Genomic DNA, 17,614 nt, shown 5'->3' on the forward strand with positions numbered 1-17,614 from the left:
GCTATACTGTGCAAATACAAGCATATGCTTTCTTATAAAAATTGCATATAGAGCCACCCATTCAGTTTGCATAGCTCAGCATGGCACCATCAGCTTCAGTGGAGCTACACCAATTCATACAGCTGCCAACCTGGCACAGATCAGACATTAACACTTCTCTCCCTGCCTGTTGTTAGCAAAGGAGATTGATGATCATAGACTGGGGATTGGCTGATGGGTGCAGGATGAGCACAGGAAGGGTCCATGTTAGCAAGGGTGGGTAGTCCAGTTTAGGAGCTCTTGGACCCGGATCCTGTTTGGGACCTGCCCGCAAGTTGCCCCTCTGGTAGCAGCTTGTTTCCTACCTCTCTCTGATCCTCCTCCATCGGGGAAATATGCACCCTTCTGTGTGTGCCACAGAGAGCCAAGCTGTTGGTGCAGATGGGAGAGGTGGTGAGTGGGATGGCCAGGAGGTGAGAAGGAACAGCTGCTGAACAGGCAGCCTCTTAGCACCAGCCCTGTCCTCAAAGCCCTTTGTGGCCTCCAGAGCTGCCTGGCTTTCTTCTCAAACAGCCACTCCCTGTCTTCTGAGTGGTCAGATGCGTCTTGTGGTGGAGATCCGCCTGTCGATTTCCACTCAGCACCAAGTAATTAGTTGGTGACTCTGGCAGAGTCACTGAGTGCTGCTTTTACATGGTCATGGCACTGGCTTCTAGAAGGCCACATTCTACCTGTTCCTCTACACAGGCATTGCAGCTGTACCAGCCAAGGGCAGCTTCTTTGGGCTTCTCATATATGCCAGTTTGTACGGGGTCTGGGTGGCAGGGCTGTAGGTTCTCACTCATGCCAAGCCCTTGCATCATGTCTGGGCAAAGAGCATGCATCCTTCCATGGGAGCCACGGTTGCATTGGTCATCAGGCACAAAGAGCAGGCATCCCCGCAGCAAGGCCTCCCTGTGCTTTGCCTGAGCTTGGGGATTAGTATTTTTGCTGCATTTAGTGTGATAATGAATAGGGTGGGGGAGCAGACTAAAGGGGTTTGAAAGGTAGTGGCAGGATTTCCTCCTTTTCATGGCTGAATTCCCTTTGCTTTCCTTATTTGTTTTCCTTTAAATTAGGAAATCATTTGCAGTGAGAAGGTGGTAAATCCGCTTTGCGGATTTTTGCTCTGCTGTATTCATAGTTTGTTCCCAGACTGAGATTGACGCAATTAGACTGTCACAGTGCCCAAGCAACTGGCATTACAGCAGGAAAAGCCAGTGAAACATTTTGGGATATGAAGCCACTGTGCGCACAAATTGTATAAAGAATGCTGATATTTGTAGGATAGTATGTGTGCTGGTGTGTGAATATGCATTCTTACATATTATGTGGCTATATATTTGTATGGAACAGTTTACTACAGTGAGAGTGCTTATATACTCCTAGGGTCTTGTGACCTGCAAAAAGAATAAAGACCTGGCCTGTTTTGTACTTACACAAGCACAAAAAAATCTTCTTACACTTTTTTCCTTTGGTAACTCGAAAACTCTCTGACATATTCTTTCCCCCCCTATACATGTTACTGAATAAAACCCCTTCTGGGCTAAGAAGTCCATGTGATATAAGTTAAAATTCAAAGGTAATTTTTATCTTTAAGTAATGAACTTCAGAAAATGAGTCATCCTTTGATAACTAGTGTGAATGAAAGTTTGTAATTGCAATACCACATCTCCTTGAGAAGTAGTAGTAAATCTGGAGACTGAAGCAAATGTGTACACAATCAAAGGTGTTTCTCAAAGAGTTTTGTAGCAAGATTCATTCAAAACTGTAGCTAACATATATTCCTTGGCTATCATATCAGATGTTGCTTTCATGATGGTTTTTTTTAGACATTGAAATATAGTGAAGCTAAGTTGATGTTTGTGCCCAGCTATCGGAAAAACTATCAAAACAAATGATTAAACATTGAGAGTTTTTGGCTTGGGGTTATTGGGGTTTTTTTGTTTGTTTGCTTGTTTTAGAAAATCCAGTGTTTACTGTGCAGGAGAGGACTTACTCAGATCTGAGAACCGCTAACACTTTATTTCTGAGTGACTGGCACAGAACGAAATTTCAGTCGGTCAGTTGCTTATTTTGTCAAAGGGGATACGTGACTCCTGTATTAGCTATTACCAAATAAAATTTTGTGTCACTTCAGAGAGGCTTTATTTCATGTTATCAGGCAGAGATATCCAGCCAAGATAAATTAGAATAACTCAGCCAAAGCCCATGAAGCCATTCTGTCCAAGTATCTGGTTTGCAGTCTGCAAAGGATCAGCTCTGTTTTCTTTTTTCTCGTGGGAAGGGTATTCCCTGGCTGTCTCTCTCACACTCACTCACACCCGCGCACACACCCCCTTTTCTAAGTTTGCCATGTCTCCTCCTCCCATTGTCTTGTGCAGTGGCAGCTTTTGCTCACATTATCTGCCACCCCTCATGTGTATGTACAAAACAGTTTATTGAGCCCAGGAAGCACGGGGATGGCTCCCTCCTCATTTGCAGTTACACATTTCCAGACGTTGGGCTGAGTGGCCAAGGGTCATGCACAGCCAGTGGCATTATTTAAATTCCCTTCCTCCACAAGATTATGCCATGGCAACAAAACTCAGTTCTGCTGACTGGAGGTGGGAAAAACGGAAGCTCTAGGATTAAGTCAATTTGTGTTAGAATAACTTAATTAGCAGCAAGCTGTACACATACCACAGCTAGTAGATAGTAGGAGTTGAGCAGCAGTGGGAAAAGGAGGGCAAGGACAATCCCACATTGTCTGTGGTTAGAGAGCCCTCCCCTGAATATGACAACTCTTTCACTCTCTGCTGACACATCAGCAACTATGTTTCATGTACAGCATGAGAAAATTATATGTAATTTGCCTGATACTAACCCTCTTTCAGATGATCCCATAACCTAGCATCCGAGTTTTCTTTGGACTGTTTCTTGAACCAGAAAGGGAGTCCTCTGAAGGCTTTTTTATTGAAAGGAACTAAGTAACTCAAGACCCATTCTAAGTACCACCACTGTATTTTCTAATTACCTTGTTTAAAAAGAAAAAAATCATAACCCCTGAAAAGCAAGACTGATGATTAAAATCAAGAGTTGTGCAGGAAGCAGGTTTTTAGAGCTCCAGCCACACCTAGTTTGCAGTTCAAGAGATTTTGTTTCTACTTTATATAGCAGGAGTGACAGCAACGAAGTGTGATGTACATAAAACGGAAACTGTGTAGTAACCTATGAAGCTGATATGATGCTAATAGGTAATTTTAGTCCAGCACCAACCCTGACCGCTGCTCTGCCAGTTCAGTCAAGCAAATAATAAGCTGAAGCATTAAACCAGTCTTGGAAATAAATGACAGCTCTGGTTTTACAGACTCCGAGAAGAAAACCCACAACCTCTCTGTTTAGTATCTTGCAAAGCAAACAGCCTCAAGCGCTGTAGCAGACAGTAGATTTTGAAAAGCCAGTTCCCCACAACAATGCCGCCTCTTTCATCCATGTGAGGGAAGGGTTGCTTATTCTTCTTATAGCAGTATGTTGAGTTTGCTTTATTTAAGAGACTAGCACTGTTTTCCCAAAACCCAATAAAATGAAGCTAACCTTCCTTGGATTTCTAAAATGGAAACAATCTATATCCTACTTTTAGCAGACCCCTCCAATGGTGTGCATCATGCTTCAGCTTCACAGCTTCCTGCATTTTGAAAAAAACCAATTGTTATTTCAAGGAAAAATTAGGTGCTCAGAGCCAATTTGATGTGGCGGTTAATATAGCGTTGTGGGTTGGTGGGGGTTTTTTTCCAAGTTTTAGGTTCCATACAAAAATATCCTTGTTCTCATCTTGCAGAGCGGAGAATGTTTAAAATTCTCTCTTTACCTGAGTAGCTGTGTCTATTTCCTCTTTCCAAGGAGGGATTGGCAGCTAGTTGTAGAGAGTGACAGGTTCTCAGGAAAACAGGAAAGTAAGAGCAAGCAAGAAATGTGAACTTTTTTCAGAAGAGTATTTTGCAGTTTAGTTTGGCCACCAGTGTGTGAAGAGAAGAATGATTTCTGGGAATAGTTTTGTGGCTGTCAGCCTTTTGCCTACCACATTGTCAATCAAATTACCACAGCTGAGGTTAGACACATCATTTAAAAAAAAAAAAAAAAAAAAAAAAAAGCAGCATTAACCTCTTTTTAACCCAGAATGACTAAATGTGGCACGGTGGCTGCTAGCCCAGGAATCTGGCAAAGGCTGCCTAAGAGCTATTGCAGCTGATTTCAGGATGCGCAAAAACATCTGCATGCTAGATCGTGGCATCTGCTGTAGGACCTATAGAGCTCATTATATGAGACTAATCTCCTTTCCAAAATCTCATTTGTTCAAATAATTGCTTTTGGGAAAGAATCTTGCTTTGAAGTTTTGTAGCATTTTTCTTTTTTTCTTAATGGGAAAGAAAACAGTTTATATATGAAAGTGCATCTCTGGGAGAAGCAGACAATGCTGTAAGTAATGTTCCCTGGTAAGACCTGTGATCTTTTTTTTTTGAATGGATTATGGATTATCTGTGATAGATAGCTCTCTTCATAGAAAATGAACTGACTACTCCATTTGACTTTGCGTTCATTTGCCTTTGTTTACAGGGACCATATTTATACTGTTGATATGGACACATCACATACAGAAGAAATTTATTTTAGCAAAGTAAGTAGCTTTTATCATCATCCAGATATCAAGGACACTAGAACAAGCTTCAAATAAATAGGAAGATGACATTGTTTCAGACAACTTGCCAGTGCTGCTGTAAAAACTGTAATAAGCAAGTAAGATGGCATTGCTAATCATATTTGGGGAAAGCTAGAATAGCAATCATGTCCTCTGTGAATTTCTGATAAGTGATTTAGCTGGGCTGATAAGCAATCTGTACTGAAATACAGTGAGGTCTCTGATGGAACATCTGTCAAACATCTATTAATTTATATTCAGCAGTTTTCTGTAACAGCTATACTATCTCAATTAAGTGTACTGAAACTTTCATCATAAAAAGCAAATGCTATCTACATATATTCATGCCCACAAATTTTATTGACTCATGCAAGTACTCACTAAATAAAATCTTATTATAACATCACTTTGTAGATGTATGCACATTATCTCCATGGGAAGTTACGTTCGAACTAAGAAAAGATCTGTCTACATTATCGTATTGTATATTAACATAAACATACTAGAAATAATCCCCCTTCAGCTCCTTTGCATTGCATTCACATTGTGTGACACATGCCAAACACAGCCTTTGTCCAGCAGAAGATACATGAATTTGGACATCGGAGGAATACCACTGTGGGAGGGGAGGGTGTTTCATTATAACTATGAATAATGCTGAAGATGAGCTTTTGCCCAGTTACTGATCAAAGAGTGAGAGCACAGGCTTGTGGTTACTCTTTCAGCTTAGAGCCCTTCATGAATACACAGTGCCTCCGTTTACTGATGGGAAACACTGTCAGGACTATCGTGGCAATAGTGTTACAATCATAGTACAGTATCTGTTACTGTCTTAGTCCATATGTTTTTAAATGGAGTTTTATTAATCAGCCTACCACATTATACTATTCCTGAAACTCACCGCAAAAAAATCCAGGCTGGGATTTACCTTTAAATGTTCTGGAGGAAGAGTGTTAACAGATAAAGTCAGCAGTGTCTTGACAGGTGAACTGTAGTGGTAAGAATTACCTGAATTTGATTTATTTGCTAATCTAAAATGTCATCTTCCAGATTTAGAATCCCGTTAGGATTTATAGTCCGTAAATGTTTCTTCTGATTTGCAGAAAAAGATCAAATTAAAAGAAGACAGTATCTAGTACTTTTAAGAAAAGTGCACATATTATTGGAAGTTGGCATATTGCTGAATTCTGTTGGTTTAGGCTTTAAAAAGCAGGGATAGGTTTCTAGTCTAATGAATAGATGGCAACACAAAATTAAGCGAATGCTCCACATCACAGATCTTTCCTTGTTGTGGTGAATTAATCATGGAGAAAGGGTACAGAAAGCTTTCAATAAATATATATTCAACAGCTACTTTGCCCTAAGGGACTTCTACTTCTGAAATCAAATGCAACAACCTCTAGGCTCTAATTGATTTCTTTCTTGATTCTTGCAGAAATTGACATGGAAATCTAGACAAGCTGATGTAGACACGTGCAGAATGAAGGGAAAACATAAGGTAGGCGATTTTCATTTCTTCAGCATCTGCCACTTTAGTTTAGTTGCTTCACTATTATCCCAGGCTGCTGTCTGTGATGTGAAATGGATCATGCCATTCACTTCTTGCCAGTAATTGCTTTTTCCATCAACTTACTGAAAGCTTTAATTTGCAAAAATAGTTTACTTTTAATGTGATAAAACGTTACGACAGGAACCACAGCAATATCCTGAAATACTTAAAAGCACTGAGGATTTTGGACATAATTCTTAGTGTACTGATTTTGCTTACCATTGCCTCAGAAATGCTGCTGTCCATTCTCCTGCAGGAATTTAGTGGTAAGTTTGTATAAAGCATTAGAAAGCATGAATGTGTACAGTTACAGAAGGACTGTTTCTTACACCAATTTTATCCTGCTGTAACCTAGGACTAGCATAAGTGGTATCAGAATTAGGTGCGGACTCTTTGATTCTTTACACCTCTTTCACCTTCTAATTACAGATGCTTTATGCCAATACATTGCATGGTGGTGCTACTGTCTTACAGCAACACAGATGAGATCAGCTCTTTCACTCTTAAGGAAAGCAACAGCTTTCAAACAAAAGTCACCTATGTGAACAATAGCAAAATCTGAGCTATAATATGAATATCGTATCTTTAGTTCTTTGTAGCCATTTTTAAACGACTGGCATATAAATCAATTGTGTCTGCTCATTGTCAGTTAAACATAGTTGAAATAAAGCCCAGAATATCACAGTGGCTACCAGCCAATTTCATTTTAGACCTGACAATGAAATATTGTGGCATAAAAATAAAACCAGATACCTAAAATGCAGTAGTTGAAACACTTTTTATTATTTTTCTTCAGGATGAATGTCATAATTTTATTAAGGTTCTTCTAAAAAGAAATGAGGATACACTGTTTATCTGTGGAACAAATGCATTCAACCCTTCTTGCAGGAACTACAAGGTATGTGATCTGTTTGTGGGATTTCATTTATGCCTTGTCTTTCTGTTGGATTTATTGTATTGGATTGTATGGATTATATAAACTGATGCTGCAGGTTACCTCTGGGGTAGCATGTTTTAAATGTCTCTGTTGTACTGGTCTCAATCCCAAAGCCAGTTCTCAAGATGCTTGAGGGCTTAGCACAGCAAAACCTGAGAAGATTAGTGTTGGGGACCCAGCAGACAGGGAACCTGTGGAGATCCTATGGCAGTGTGTGCTGTAGAAGTGATTGACAGCAGATTTCCACAGGGAAAGGTACAGCAAGAAGGTAATGTCCTCCTCACTAGTTGAGGATCTGCAAAGCCAAAACATTATCTAGAACAGTGTAGAAAACTGTGCTGGTCTGTGGATACTCAACATTAATTCCTTGACCCCAATTTCTTCCTTTGACGTAACGTGTCCCCATCATCTGCATTTTAATGGGGCCCATTTATTAAACTATTTCCCATTTTCTTAGGATTGCACTAGTATAATCTGATATAACCCCCAACAGTGGATGTCTCTGGGGTGGCTTTGAATTGAATTTACTTAGGCCCTTGATATCCAGGCTCTGCTTTTCCAGGCACTGCTGTGTCCCGCAGGTCATTTCTTATTCTTCTTCAGGAAAAAGAAAATTGAAAAATTCAGCTTTGCTAGTGCTGCTTCTGATAAAGTCACAGCACAATTCTCATTCATTTTATTGGGTAGAGAATTATTGTAAAAAACAAAGTCAAGGCCTTAACATCCAGGAAAACTCCTTCCTTTGTGGTATTTGCTATGACTGCTGCTCTTCCTTGCTTTTTCTGCAATGCTGCTTTACCTTGCTTAGCCACTGTGATAGCTGTAGTCTGGGAAACGCACAGGAGAGAAGTTCGGGGTAGTCTTCAGTCTGTGGAGGAAGAATCAAATTTGAATAAAAATACAGACCTGCGTCATGATAACTGTGTGGTACAGGTAGCTTCTCTGTTAACAGCCGTTTCTTCTTTTCTTCCTTTCCTTGCATCCTGCTCCTAGCATGCAATGAAGCTTCTCGGTCTCAGCACTGTATCTAGTCTTCCAGCACATTTTGTCATTTTTCAGTTCTCAATGCCGTTAATGCAGCTAACAAATCTCAGCCAACCCCCTTTCTAGAAAGCTGTCTTAATACAAATACAGATTTCATTGGCATCTTGATGCAAGGGATATAAATGACTCTCCTTACCCTTACTGCAGGTGCTTCATTCCCCGTGATGCATGGCCTCTGCAGACTGCCTCACCTGTTGCTGAGCTGTGGGGGCTGGCTAGTAGTGCCTCGGGGAGTCAGCAGAAGGTCTCTCACAACACCTGTGCGGGCTTTTCCTCCACGTATTTCTGCATTATTTAGAAAGAGCACTAAAGATGTGCCAAACGGAAAACAGGGTTGTCCCTCCACCCTGCCAGTGGAAATGTGGATGAGCCTGGGGTGTGGGGCTCAGTGCAGGGAAAGTTGCTCAGGACTGTAACTCGTTTCCTCTTGCTATCACATGAAATCCTTTTCAGCCCCTGAGTAAACACAACTAATTCCCTTCAGAGTAGATTTTGACAGGAAGGATACATGACAGAAAACAAACAGGGACAAATTGTCCACTGGAGGACTTGGGTGCTGTAACATACAAGCTAAAAGTTGGTTGGAGTAATAGATGATGCTGGGTGGGTTAGTTTTCACGCTCTGTGAATCTGTACTGTATGTAATTTATACGGTGTGAGCTGCTCAAGTTACTTGAATATGCTAGAAAGATTCTATGATTCCCAAACTACAGTAGTATAAGACTCTTAAAGAAGTAAGAGCTGTACCTTTCCCCCATAGGTCACTAAACCCATTTGAACTTAGCATAAAGTTGATCTGTATATTTGTATCATTATCAGTGCCCAGGGTGAATTTATTTCCCAGGAGTTACACTTAAGCTTCAGATTTTACAATTCCAGCACAGATTAATTCTTGCCTGATGGTAAGAGGATTTCTCCGTGACACAGACCCAACTGATACAGTAAGACTTGAAGAGCATCCTTCTGAGTATGCAAATCAAGGAAGAGAGCATCACTGTTGAGACTAGAGCAGAAGGATCTCCGGACTTTGGGGAGAAAAATGCACACACAGATAATTGTCCTAGTGTTGTTTCTTCTGACTACTGTGGCTTGCAGTCTTTTTCTGTGTATAAGAGCGCTTCTGTTGGATCACTGTTGAGGATAAATTTTGAACCCTTGCCAGAACCGCAGACCACATACCCTGCTACAGTTCAACAGGAAGCTTGTGTACAGATAAAATATAGACTGAAGACTTTTGTAAAATGTGTCAGGGTAAGAGTGATTAGCTCCAAAAGAGTGCCTGACTCACTGGACGCACTTTCTTCAGACTGATTTTATTTAACACTATAGGTTTTATCAGGTTTTTAATTCATAGTCAGGAGCACAGTTAGAGACTGAGGACCTTCCTCCCTGCCTAGAAAAGAAGAAACGCTGTCATAAACCTCATCTTGGGTAAGAAGTTTTGTTTCTCTAGCTGAGGATCTCCCTTTTGTTTTTCCAGATGGATACCCTGGAGTTCCTGGGAGATGAATTCAGTGGAATGGCCAGGTGCCCCTATGACGCAAAGCATGCCAACGTTGCATTGTTCGCAGGTAAAGTGGTGGAGATAAACTTTTTGCTTTCTGTCTTGCAGTCCAGGCTTGCCATAGCACTGTGTCTCTGGAGTCCAGAATGCAAAGGGAGTGGATAATGACTAAAAATAGGGAGCATAATGAAATCACTAGCACAGAAGTCTTCCCTTCTCTGGGATTAACTTCACTGCCGTAAACATTGCCTGAAGCCTCAGTTTCCTGGTTCAATATTTCAGTATTTCCTGGATTCATGGTGATATGATGCCAGACCAGTGTAAGGCAGCATTTCTGGCTGCATGCAGCTTCTACAGAAGTGAAGTCAAGGCTTGTGTGAACTTTAATGAGGAGTGGGCAGGATATGCTCTTTAATAACTCTAAGCTTAAGTTAACCTTAGTAATAAAGGAAAGTAAGGGAACATGCTGTGATGTGCCCTTTTCTAGATCTAGAAGGAAAGGGAAGGTGATTTTATTTTAAAGCAGAAAACATCTCAATGTGGTGTTACCAGCTGCTGTAGATAAAGGAGAGAAGTGTGTTGATTAATAGTGTTTTATGCTGCATGCAGCAGAATACTGTGATTTCTATGACAATAGTTAAAAAAAGTGACTGCTTACTAATGGGGTCAATTGGGGCTGTTGATCGTGTGGTATTTTTGTACTTCTTTTCATGAATTCCTGATTTAATTGTTTCTTTACTGAACTTCTCTTAGTGTGAACCCTGCTGATCTTTTCTTAGATTTGGCTGTACAATAGGTGGTAAGAATAATACAGAAGTCACCCATGATAATGTCAGTCCTCCTCAGCAGGTGTGATGCTAGAAAGTAGAGCCTTGGTGCTCACATGGAAACACTTTAGCTATTCGTCTGAAGATACAGGAGTGTGCAGGTACTTCAGCCACTTGACAAAGTCTGTGGCCAAAGGGCTGTATTGAGCACAAGTGTGTTTGAGGTGGCATCAGCTGCCTCACAAAGGAGAGGTTTTATAGCAGGTTGCAGTTTGGTTTTTAGTTCAGTATGACTTAACCCAAGCGAGAGAAGAGTTACTCCTTCAGATTTCTTCTCCCACAGCATCCCTCTGAAATTACTGTTTTGAAAACTGATGACTTGCTAGTTCAGTGCACGGTCCCATTTACCTGGCTGGATTTTTTCCCTGCCATGTTCCTAAGGAGATTGTTTCTTGTTTCTTCTTTCCTTCCTCCCCAGAGGGAAAGCTGTATTCTGCCACGGTGACCGACTTCCTTGCAATAGATGCAGTCATATACCGGAGCCTTGGAGACAGCCCAACTCTGCGGACAGTTAAACATGACTCAAAGTGGCTGAAAGGTAGATAAACAAAATGACAAAAGCAGCATCTCTGATTAGAGTCTTGGATTCCTGACAGACCTCTCTGTCGTTTCATTTCGCCAATGCTTTCTGGCAGAAAGAAGGAACTGGATTGCATCACTTACTTATACAGATCTGTTTATTTCTTCCCCTCTCCTCCTGACCCCCAGTTACTGGACCTGACAGAAACTGTGAGCGTGGTAGATCAGGATATATACTCCAGCCAGCTTTCCAAGCTGAAATCCATCAGTTTACAGCTGTTGGATGTAAAGATTGGAACTTACAGAGTTCGGTGTGCTTGGGCTCTGTTTGAAAATATTCCTGCCCCAGGCCTGTGTTAGGTAACAGTGAAAGCCTCATTAAGTATAGAGGGTTTGTCCTGTAACATTAAGACTGAATGAAGAACAATGAAAATAAAATTAATCCTTCATTAAGAGGAATGAAAATAAAATTATGGGAATGTTGCATAAAGCCTTTCTTTTATGGTTCTTAGGGACTGTACAGCTGCCATTGAATTAGGCAATTTCTGTGCTCTAAATGCCCTCATTGTTAAGAACAGTGTAGTTTAGCTTCACGTAGGCGTTATGAGTAGTTAGCATTTGGAGTGATTTTAACAGTGAGCAAAGCCATAGTTTGAAGTCTTTTTCTGCATGCAGAAATGTTTTGCCAGGTGTCAACTTTAGCTGTCCCATTTTGCTTGCTGCTACAGACACGTGTGGGCAGAAACAGTTACATGGTTTGTTATTCCCTCCTCACACAGCCTGCACGCCATAAAGAGCACTGCTTGGACCGCTCAGGCATGCCATTATATATAGTGTCTTTACTTTTCCTCGTACTCCACGCAGGGCAGGTGTATTAGTGACAAACACTTAACTACCTTGCCATGATGTTGCACAGACTTGTCCCCAGCCATACTGTCCCGACAGTGATTCTTCTGCGGTGGTGATTTTGCTAGTTCTGGAAACTGAGCCAGTTTGCCTAATGTGGGCATTTTACCTTTGGATGTTTAGTGTAAATGTATTTGTCTTCTCTTTGCACGCTATATGCTGTACATGGTGCCTAAATAGGATGTCTTTGGGTTTTTTTATAGAACCATACTTTGTGCAGGCAGTGGACTATGGCAATTACATTTACTTCTTCTTCCGGGAAATAGCAGTGGAGTACAACAGCATGGGAAAGGTAAGGGCAAAAACATTGCCTTGAATGACTTTGTCAGATTCAGGACAAGGAAAACATACGCTATTCTTGGACCAATGCTGTTAGGAGTGACCTTGAAATAAGAACCATAAATCATGATGACAAGGTCATAATTTTGAGAAGATTCCTATCGCTCAAGCCAAAAGGTTGGTTGGAGTGAAACATTGCACTGTCTTGTAAGGAAACGAGGTTGTTTCTTACAGTGATGGTGTATGCTGGCATCTCTTTCTCAAATCGTACAAAGAACAAGGCAAATGTAGTTAGTTCAGCATAGTAGCTAATTGTTAAAAATGGATCCCAAAGCAGGGAGATATTTTTCTTTAAGAAATCTAAATTGGAGTACTGTGTAAACAGGGGCAGGAATTCTGTGCTCTGCCATTCTGCAAAGAATAATTAAACACTTACTGCATTTTTGGTAGTTTCACAATAGCTTTCTGCCTAAGCAGTCAGAAAAGCTGACCAGGGTCACAAAGGTGGAGGGCAGGAAGAAAAGCCTAGCAAGATTTGCATAGGTTTTAAAGTGCTGAAAACACAAGAGTCAGAGCAGGCAGTGTGGGTTGCAGGGATTGTGAATATAAAATGTGCTTTTGTTTGGGGAAATAGAAAGCTAAGCAGTCTGTATGGAAATGAGTTTTATATGGGTTGAGAACAGATCTCTTGAAGGATTTATGGCTGTATAGTAAATGCCACAGCCTTATCTTTTATAGTACACTGTTCCAAAGCTGCATTTTTCTCTGTTTCTTATTCGTCACAGGTTATGGAAACGTGGGATTAAATTAAGCACCTTGCTGTGTTATTCAAAATGTTTTAAAACCAGAATTCCAGCAAAGTCTTTAGTTCAAACAAACATTTCATTTTCTCCATTATTTTTGCTCTCCTTCTTCCAGGTAGTTTTCCCAAGGGTGGCTCAGGTGTGCAAAAATGACATGGGAGGATCTCAGAGAGTGCTGGAAAAACAGTGGACTTCCTTTCTCAAGGCTCGTTTGAACTGCTCAGTTCCTGGCGATTCACACTTCTACTTTAACATACTGCAGGCAGTTACAGATGTTATCCATTTCAATGGCCGGGATGTTATTTTAGCAACCTTCTCCACTCCATATAATAGGTATTAGGTGCAATAACCTTTTCCTTTACGATTTGCTTTTCACTGCAGGTTCTTTTTACTTTAAAGGTACAAGAATTGATTGCTCATACAATGTAATTATTATGTATCATGCGCTTACTGATAGTTTGTGTTTCATTTTAAGATACCCTCTTATTACTTGCTGCATTTTGTATCTGCTAATTTAGAGCAGCTTTCAGCCATTTACTATCTGGGCATGTTCCTTGGACATACTTTTCTTTACATGGGAATAATTTAGACTGGCCACTAAGAAGTTGTGCAGCATGTAACTTGCAGAATGCTATTCCAAAGAGAAAATGTGGTATTTTTTTTCTCACAGAGAAAGGACTGGGAGTGTCCTATTCACATCTAAATCCCCAAGAACCATGTTAGTACTCCTTCCCTTTATTTCATGCATCTATTGAGTCTTGCATTTTCTCCTGGGGGAGCCAAGATCCTGAGCTGTCCTGCTGGCTGGGGAGGAGGGTCCCCAGAACACCTGTCTTTCATTGTTTGTGTGGTTTTCTAAAAGCATTGGTTCATCTGAAAAGAATTTATTACAATTACACATTATAACATATTATTCCAGAAGTTATTAGAAGAGTAACTGTATCTAATTAGTGAGGTCTGCCAGAGAAGTTAAAAAAAATAGTAGCATTCTAATTAAAAAATATATTGCTGTTTCACAGAGTAACGTTTGAGCTCAAAGGGGAACTTTATTGCTGAAATTCATCTGGTTTTGCTGTACACTTGCCACCTCTTGTCAAAGCCTGACCTCAGTGAGGTCATGCACAGAACTGACTTCAAATAAGAGTAAGCCCAGCTGTGTAATGTGTAATCACTGCTTTTGACATCAAAACGATAGAAACTGCTATGGAATAATTATGCCACCAATAGGAAATACAGGCTTAAATTAAGATGATCTCTTTTTATGCAAACTGGTTTAATAAAAACAAGTAAACAAACAGATTCAGCATCAGAAAATAGGTTGTGTTTTGAGTTTATCTCAAAATGGAGATTGTCCTCTTGCTCCACCAGTATTTTGTGTGGTGTACTTTTCCTTAAACCCTGCATTTTGACATCTAAGTACTTGGTGTTAAAATCAAGATACTATTTTATAAGCCTCATTTTTTGCCAGACATTGAAGATGACAGGAAGGCACATAGGCTTGAAGACACCCTGTTAACAGACCTGCTTCTGACGTGGATGCATCTCTCATTCCTCCTCCACTAAGGAAAAGCCACAACAAATATCTTTGATCTCTAGAACAAAGCTTCCCCTTAGAGTGAGGTGGAAGACATTCAGTATACCTGAGGTCACCCAGTGTAGGAGCTGCTGATGGGTTGTAATCCAGTGGTTGGGAGATGGCTTGGCTGTGACCCACAGTACTCTGTCCTTATGGCTTTATCACACTGTGGACCTGTGAATTGCCATCCTCAAAAGTGGAAGCTGTTGCAGTCTTCTCACCAGAGGGATCCCTCCATCACTGTGTTTTGAGCACAATTCTCAGCACTTCTAGTTCTGTATAGCACACCTCAAAATTTTAGGATTGTTTTCTCTTTAGGGCTTAATTCAGCAAAGTGCAAGATCTAGCTGGAGTGGATCCTGAGCTGTCTTTTAGGGTGCGGTCATGTGTGTGGCCAAATACACCCTTGACCAATTCTTACATGCACATACATGTGACTGCCTCCATTTAAAACCCTGTCTGTTTATTACCACTTTAATATAAAGCTTTGAATTTTCCTTCCATGTAAAAACACAGTCTGTGGAGGTCAAAGTTAAGACTAATACTGTCTCCTTACTTGTTGTAATTCAGTAATAAGCATTTTGAAACATTTTAATATTCAAACAGTTATTTTCGTATCAGTTTATTTACCTTTTTGAGTTTAGTTTTATTCTCTGTAACAGTATTACAGTTCCTACATTTTTTCTCAGGTGTATAATAACCTACTAGCTAAAAGCAGGACTGAAAACCTCAGCCAGCTCGGTTCATGATATTTACCTGATAAAATCAAGCAGTAAAAGTCAAACACAAATACAGTAGTTCATGTTTAAAAAAAATGAAAAGTTGACAAATTAATAATTCATGCTTCCAAGTGACTGACCATGGGAAACCTGTAAGCCTTTTAGCAAGTATATAGGTAAGGTATAATTACGTTTAAACAATGCTGTCATGCAGTTGCATGCAAGTAATCAAGATGTTGAAATTTACAACTTTATGAACTAAAAATAAAATCGAATTTCCTTCTATAAGCTCATTACACCTCATTGAGTTAAGCAAATTCCTCAGCATAGTTAAATCCTTTCAGTTGGGAAAACTTGATGGAGATCAGGCTGTGGGAGGATCAAGTAATAACATGTAAATGCTAAGTCAATGGCACATTGCAGCTTGCTCCCAATTTGATCAACACCAACTTCTGAACTGTCTGCAGTTTATTTCTGAAGCATGACAGGGACTGTAATAATTAATACTGAGAGATGTTGTGGCTTTCAAGAACTTATGTTTCCAAATAACGGGCTCTGAATGAAACTGACTGTTACTCCTCATGCTTTGCCAGTGGTACCCAGAGTTTCCAAGATTCTTTCCCTTCTTCAAGATTATTGCAAGTACTTTATGCTATAGAGGCTCTGAAACAAATTATACTGGCAGGAGCTGTCTGCTGATTGGTATATTTCAGGCTTTTCCATGGGGCTGGCTTTTCCTGTCAATACTCAGAGGTTACAGGGTTCAGGATTGAGTAGTCTGTGACAGGAAGACTTCTATACAGCATGCTTTTTACTCAAGATTTTATGCATAACTGCAGAATGAGTAACAATTTCTGGGAAATGTCACTTTGCAGCATCCCCGGCTCTGCAGTCTGTGCCTATGACATGCTTGACATCGCCAATGTATTTACTGGGAGATTCAAAGAACAAAAGTCTCCAGACTCCACATGGACACCAGTTCCTGATGAACGAGTGCCCAAGCCCAGGTGCGTTTCAAGTATAGTGATATTGTTCTGTTCCTGCATGCAGAACAGAGGGGTTTGATAATTTGAACAGCCTTGTGCAGGTACAGTTGAAGATAGGTATTGTAACAGTAAAATAGAAATTGAGTTGCATTTGGATCTAAGGTATACAAGTGAGGATTTTTCTACTTAAACAAGAATTTTGTAACATAAATCAGGCCAGTGTCAGATCCACTTGGCCAGAATAATCTATCCGGTAAGAGTAGTGTGAATTGCACACCTGTTGCAAATTGGTTCAGTAACGGATATATCTCATTACAAAGCCGGTTCTGTGGTTTGCTCTGCAGTTAACATGTGATTTATGTGCCACAGACAATGTAACATGGGGAGAAAAAACCAGCATTCCATCAAAATGGAGGTTTACCACATTCCACCTATGAGTTGTTTTCACTACTTCCGCTTCCCTCTGGTTTGCATGTGGCTTCTCTATTGCACTCTCTTTCATATTTACAAGCACCCATTTCGTACAAGTTGCCGTTGACAGCCACTTGTTAACTCATTTACACCAGTGGTGTTTTGCTCCGAGAATTTGATATGAGTGTAGATAAAGCAAATTCATTTATCTCGGCCAAGCTCTACCACTTTAATGCATGTTTTACATTGTTTGTGGTATCTTACATAACTTCAAAAGAAAAAATGCATCTGAAGCTCTGTGGTGGCAACCGAGCTTCTGCCTAAATCCAAATTTGGCCCATCATGTTTTAGAATTGCCAAGTATAGTATTCCTGTGCTGTCTTTATTCTGAAGTTGTCACTCAAGAGAAGCTTGGAGGTGACTGGAAAAATCTGGTAAATTCTGTGTCTGTATTTGGCCTGCTACAAAATCCTGTTGCTGGATTTTCTTCTCCTTTTTGCAGAGTTTCAACAACTCACTGACATGGTGGGCTGCCTTGTAGTGCAAGGCTGCGCAAGGGCTCCAAGTTCATTAGTCTGGAACTTACTTGGAGAAAGAGTATTGGCCTGGAAGGACGAAAGGAGAAAGAGAAACCTTGTCTTTCAGTAGGAAGGAAGAAAAGAAAGTTGCATTATGAGTTTGTGGGATGAGCCAATAGCAGTCAAACAGTTATGATGAAGATGGGATAATACTGCTCCTTCTAAGCAAGCAGGCGATAACATGAAGTGAATTTGTGAACACTGTTCATGTAACATTTGCCCATCAATCTGCTTAATAGAAATAATCATTACTGCTAACTCATGTTGAAATGCATGAGAG

The 17,614-nt window shown here is 40.4% G+C and overlaps 1 protein-coding gene across 7 annotated transcripts in view; it reads left to right on the forward strand.

Moving 5' to 3' along the window:
* Positions 1-17,614, forward strand: part of SEMA6A (semaphorin 6A) — a 126,482-nt gene that overhangs the window by 54,475 nt on the left and 54,393 nt on the right. For all 7 annotated transcript variants that reach the window (XM_055699135.1, XM_005432947.3, XM_014283613.3 and 4 more), the window contains exons 4-11: positions 4,615-4,675; positions 6,132-6,194; positions 7,042-7,143; positions 9,707-9,797; positions 10,976-11,095; positions 12,186-12,274; positions 13,180-13,397; positions 16,235-16,366. In XM_055699135.1, coding sequence (XP_055555110.1) covers positions 4,615-4,675; positions 6,132-6,194; positions 7,042-7,143; positions 9,707-9,797; positions 10,976-11,095; positions 12,186-12,274; positions 13,180-13,397; positions 16,235-16,366 — 876 coding nt within the window. The remainder of the gene's footprint in view (positions 1-4,614; positions 4,676-6,131; positions 6,195-7,041; positions 7,144-9,706; positions 9,798-10,975; positions 11,096-12,185; positions 12,275-13,179; positions 13,398-16,234; positions 16,367-17,614) is intronic.

The sequence above is a fragment of the Falco cherrug genome, chromosome Z, assembly GCF_023634085.1.
Source record: "Falco cherrug isolate bFalChe1 chromosome Z, bFalChe1.pri, whole genome shotgun sequence".
In the NCBI taxonomy this organism is placed as follows: domain Eukaryota; kingdom Metazoa; phylum Chordata; class Aves; order Falconiformes; family Falconidae; genus Falco; species Falco cherrug.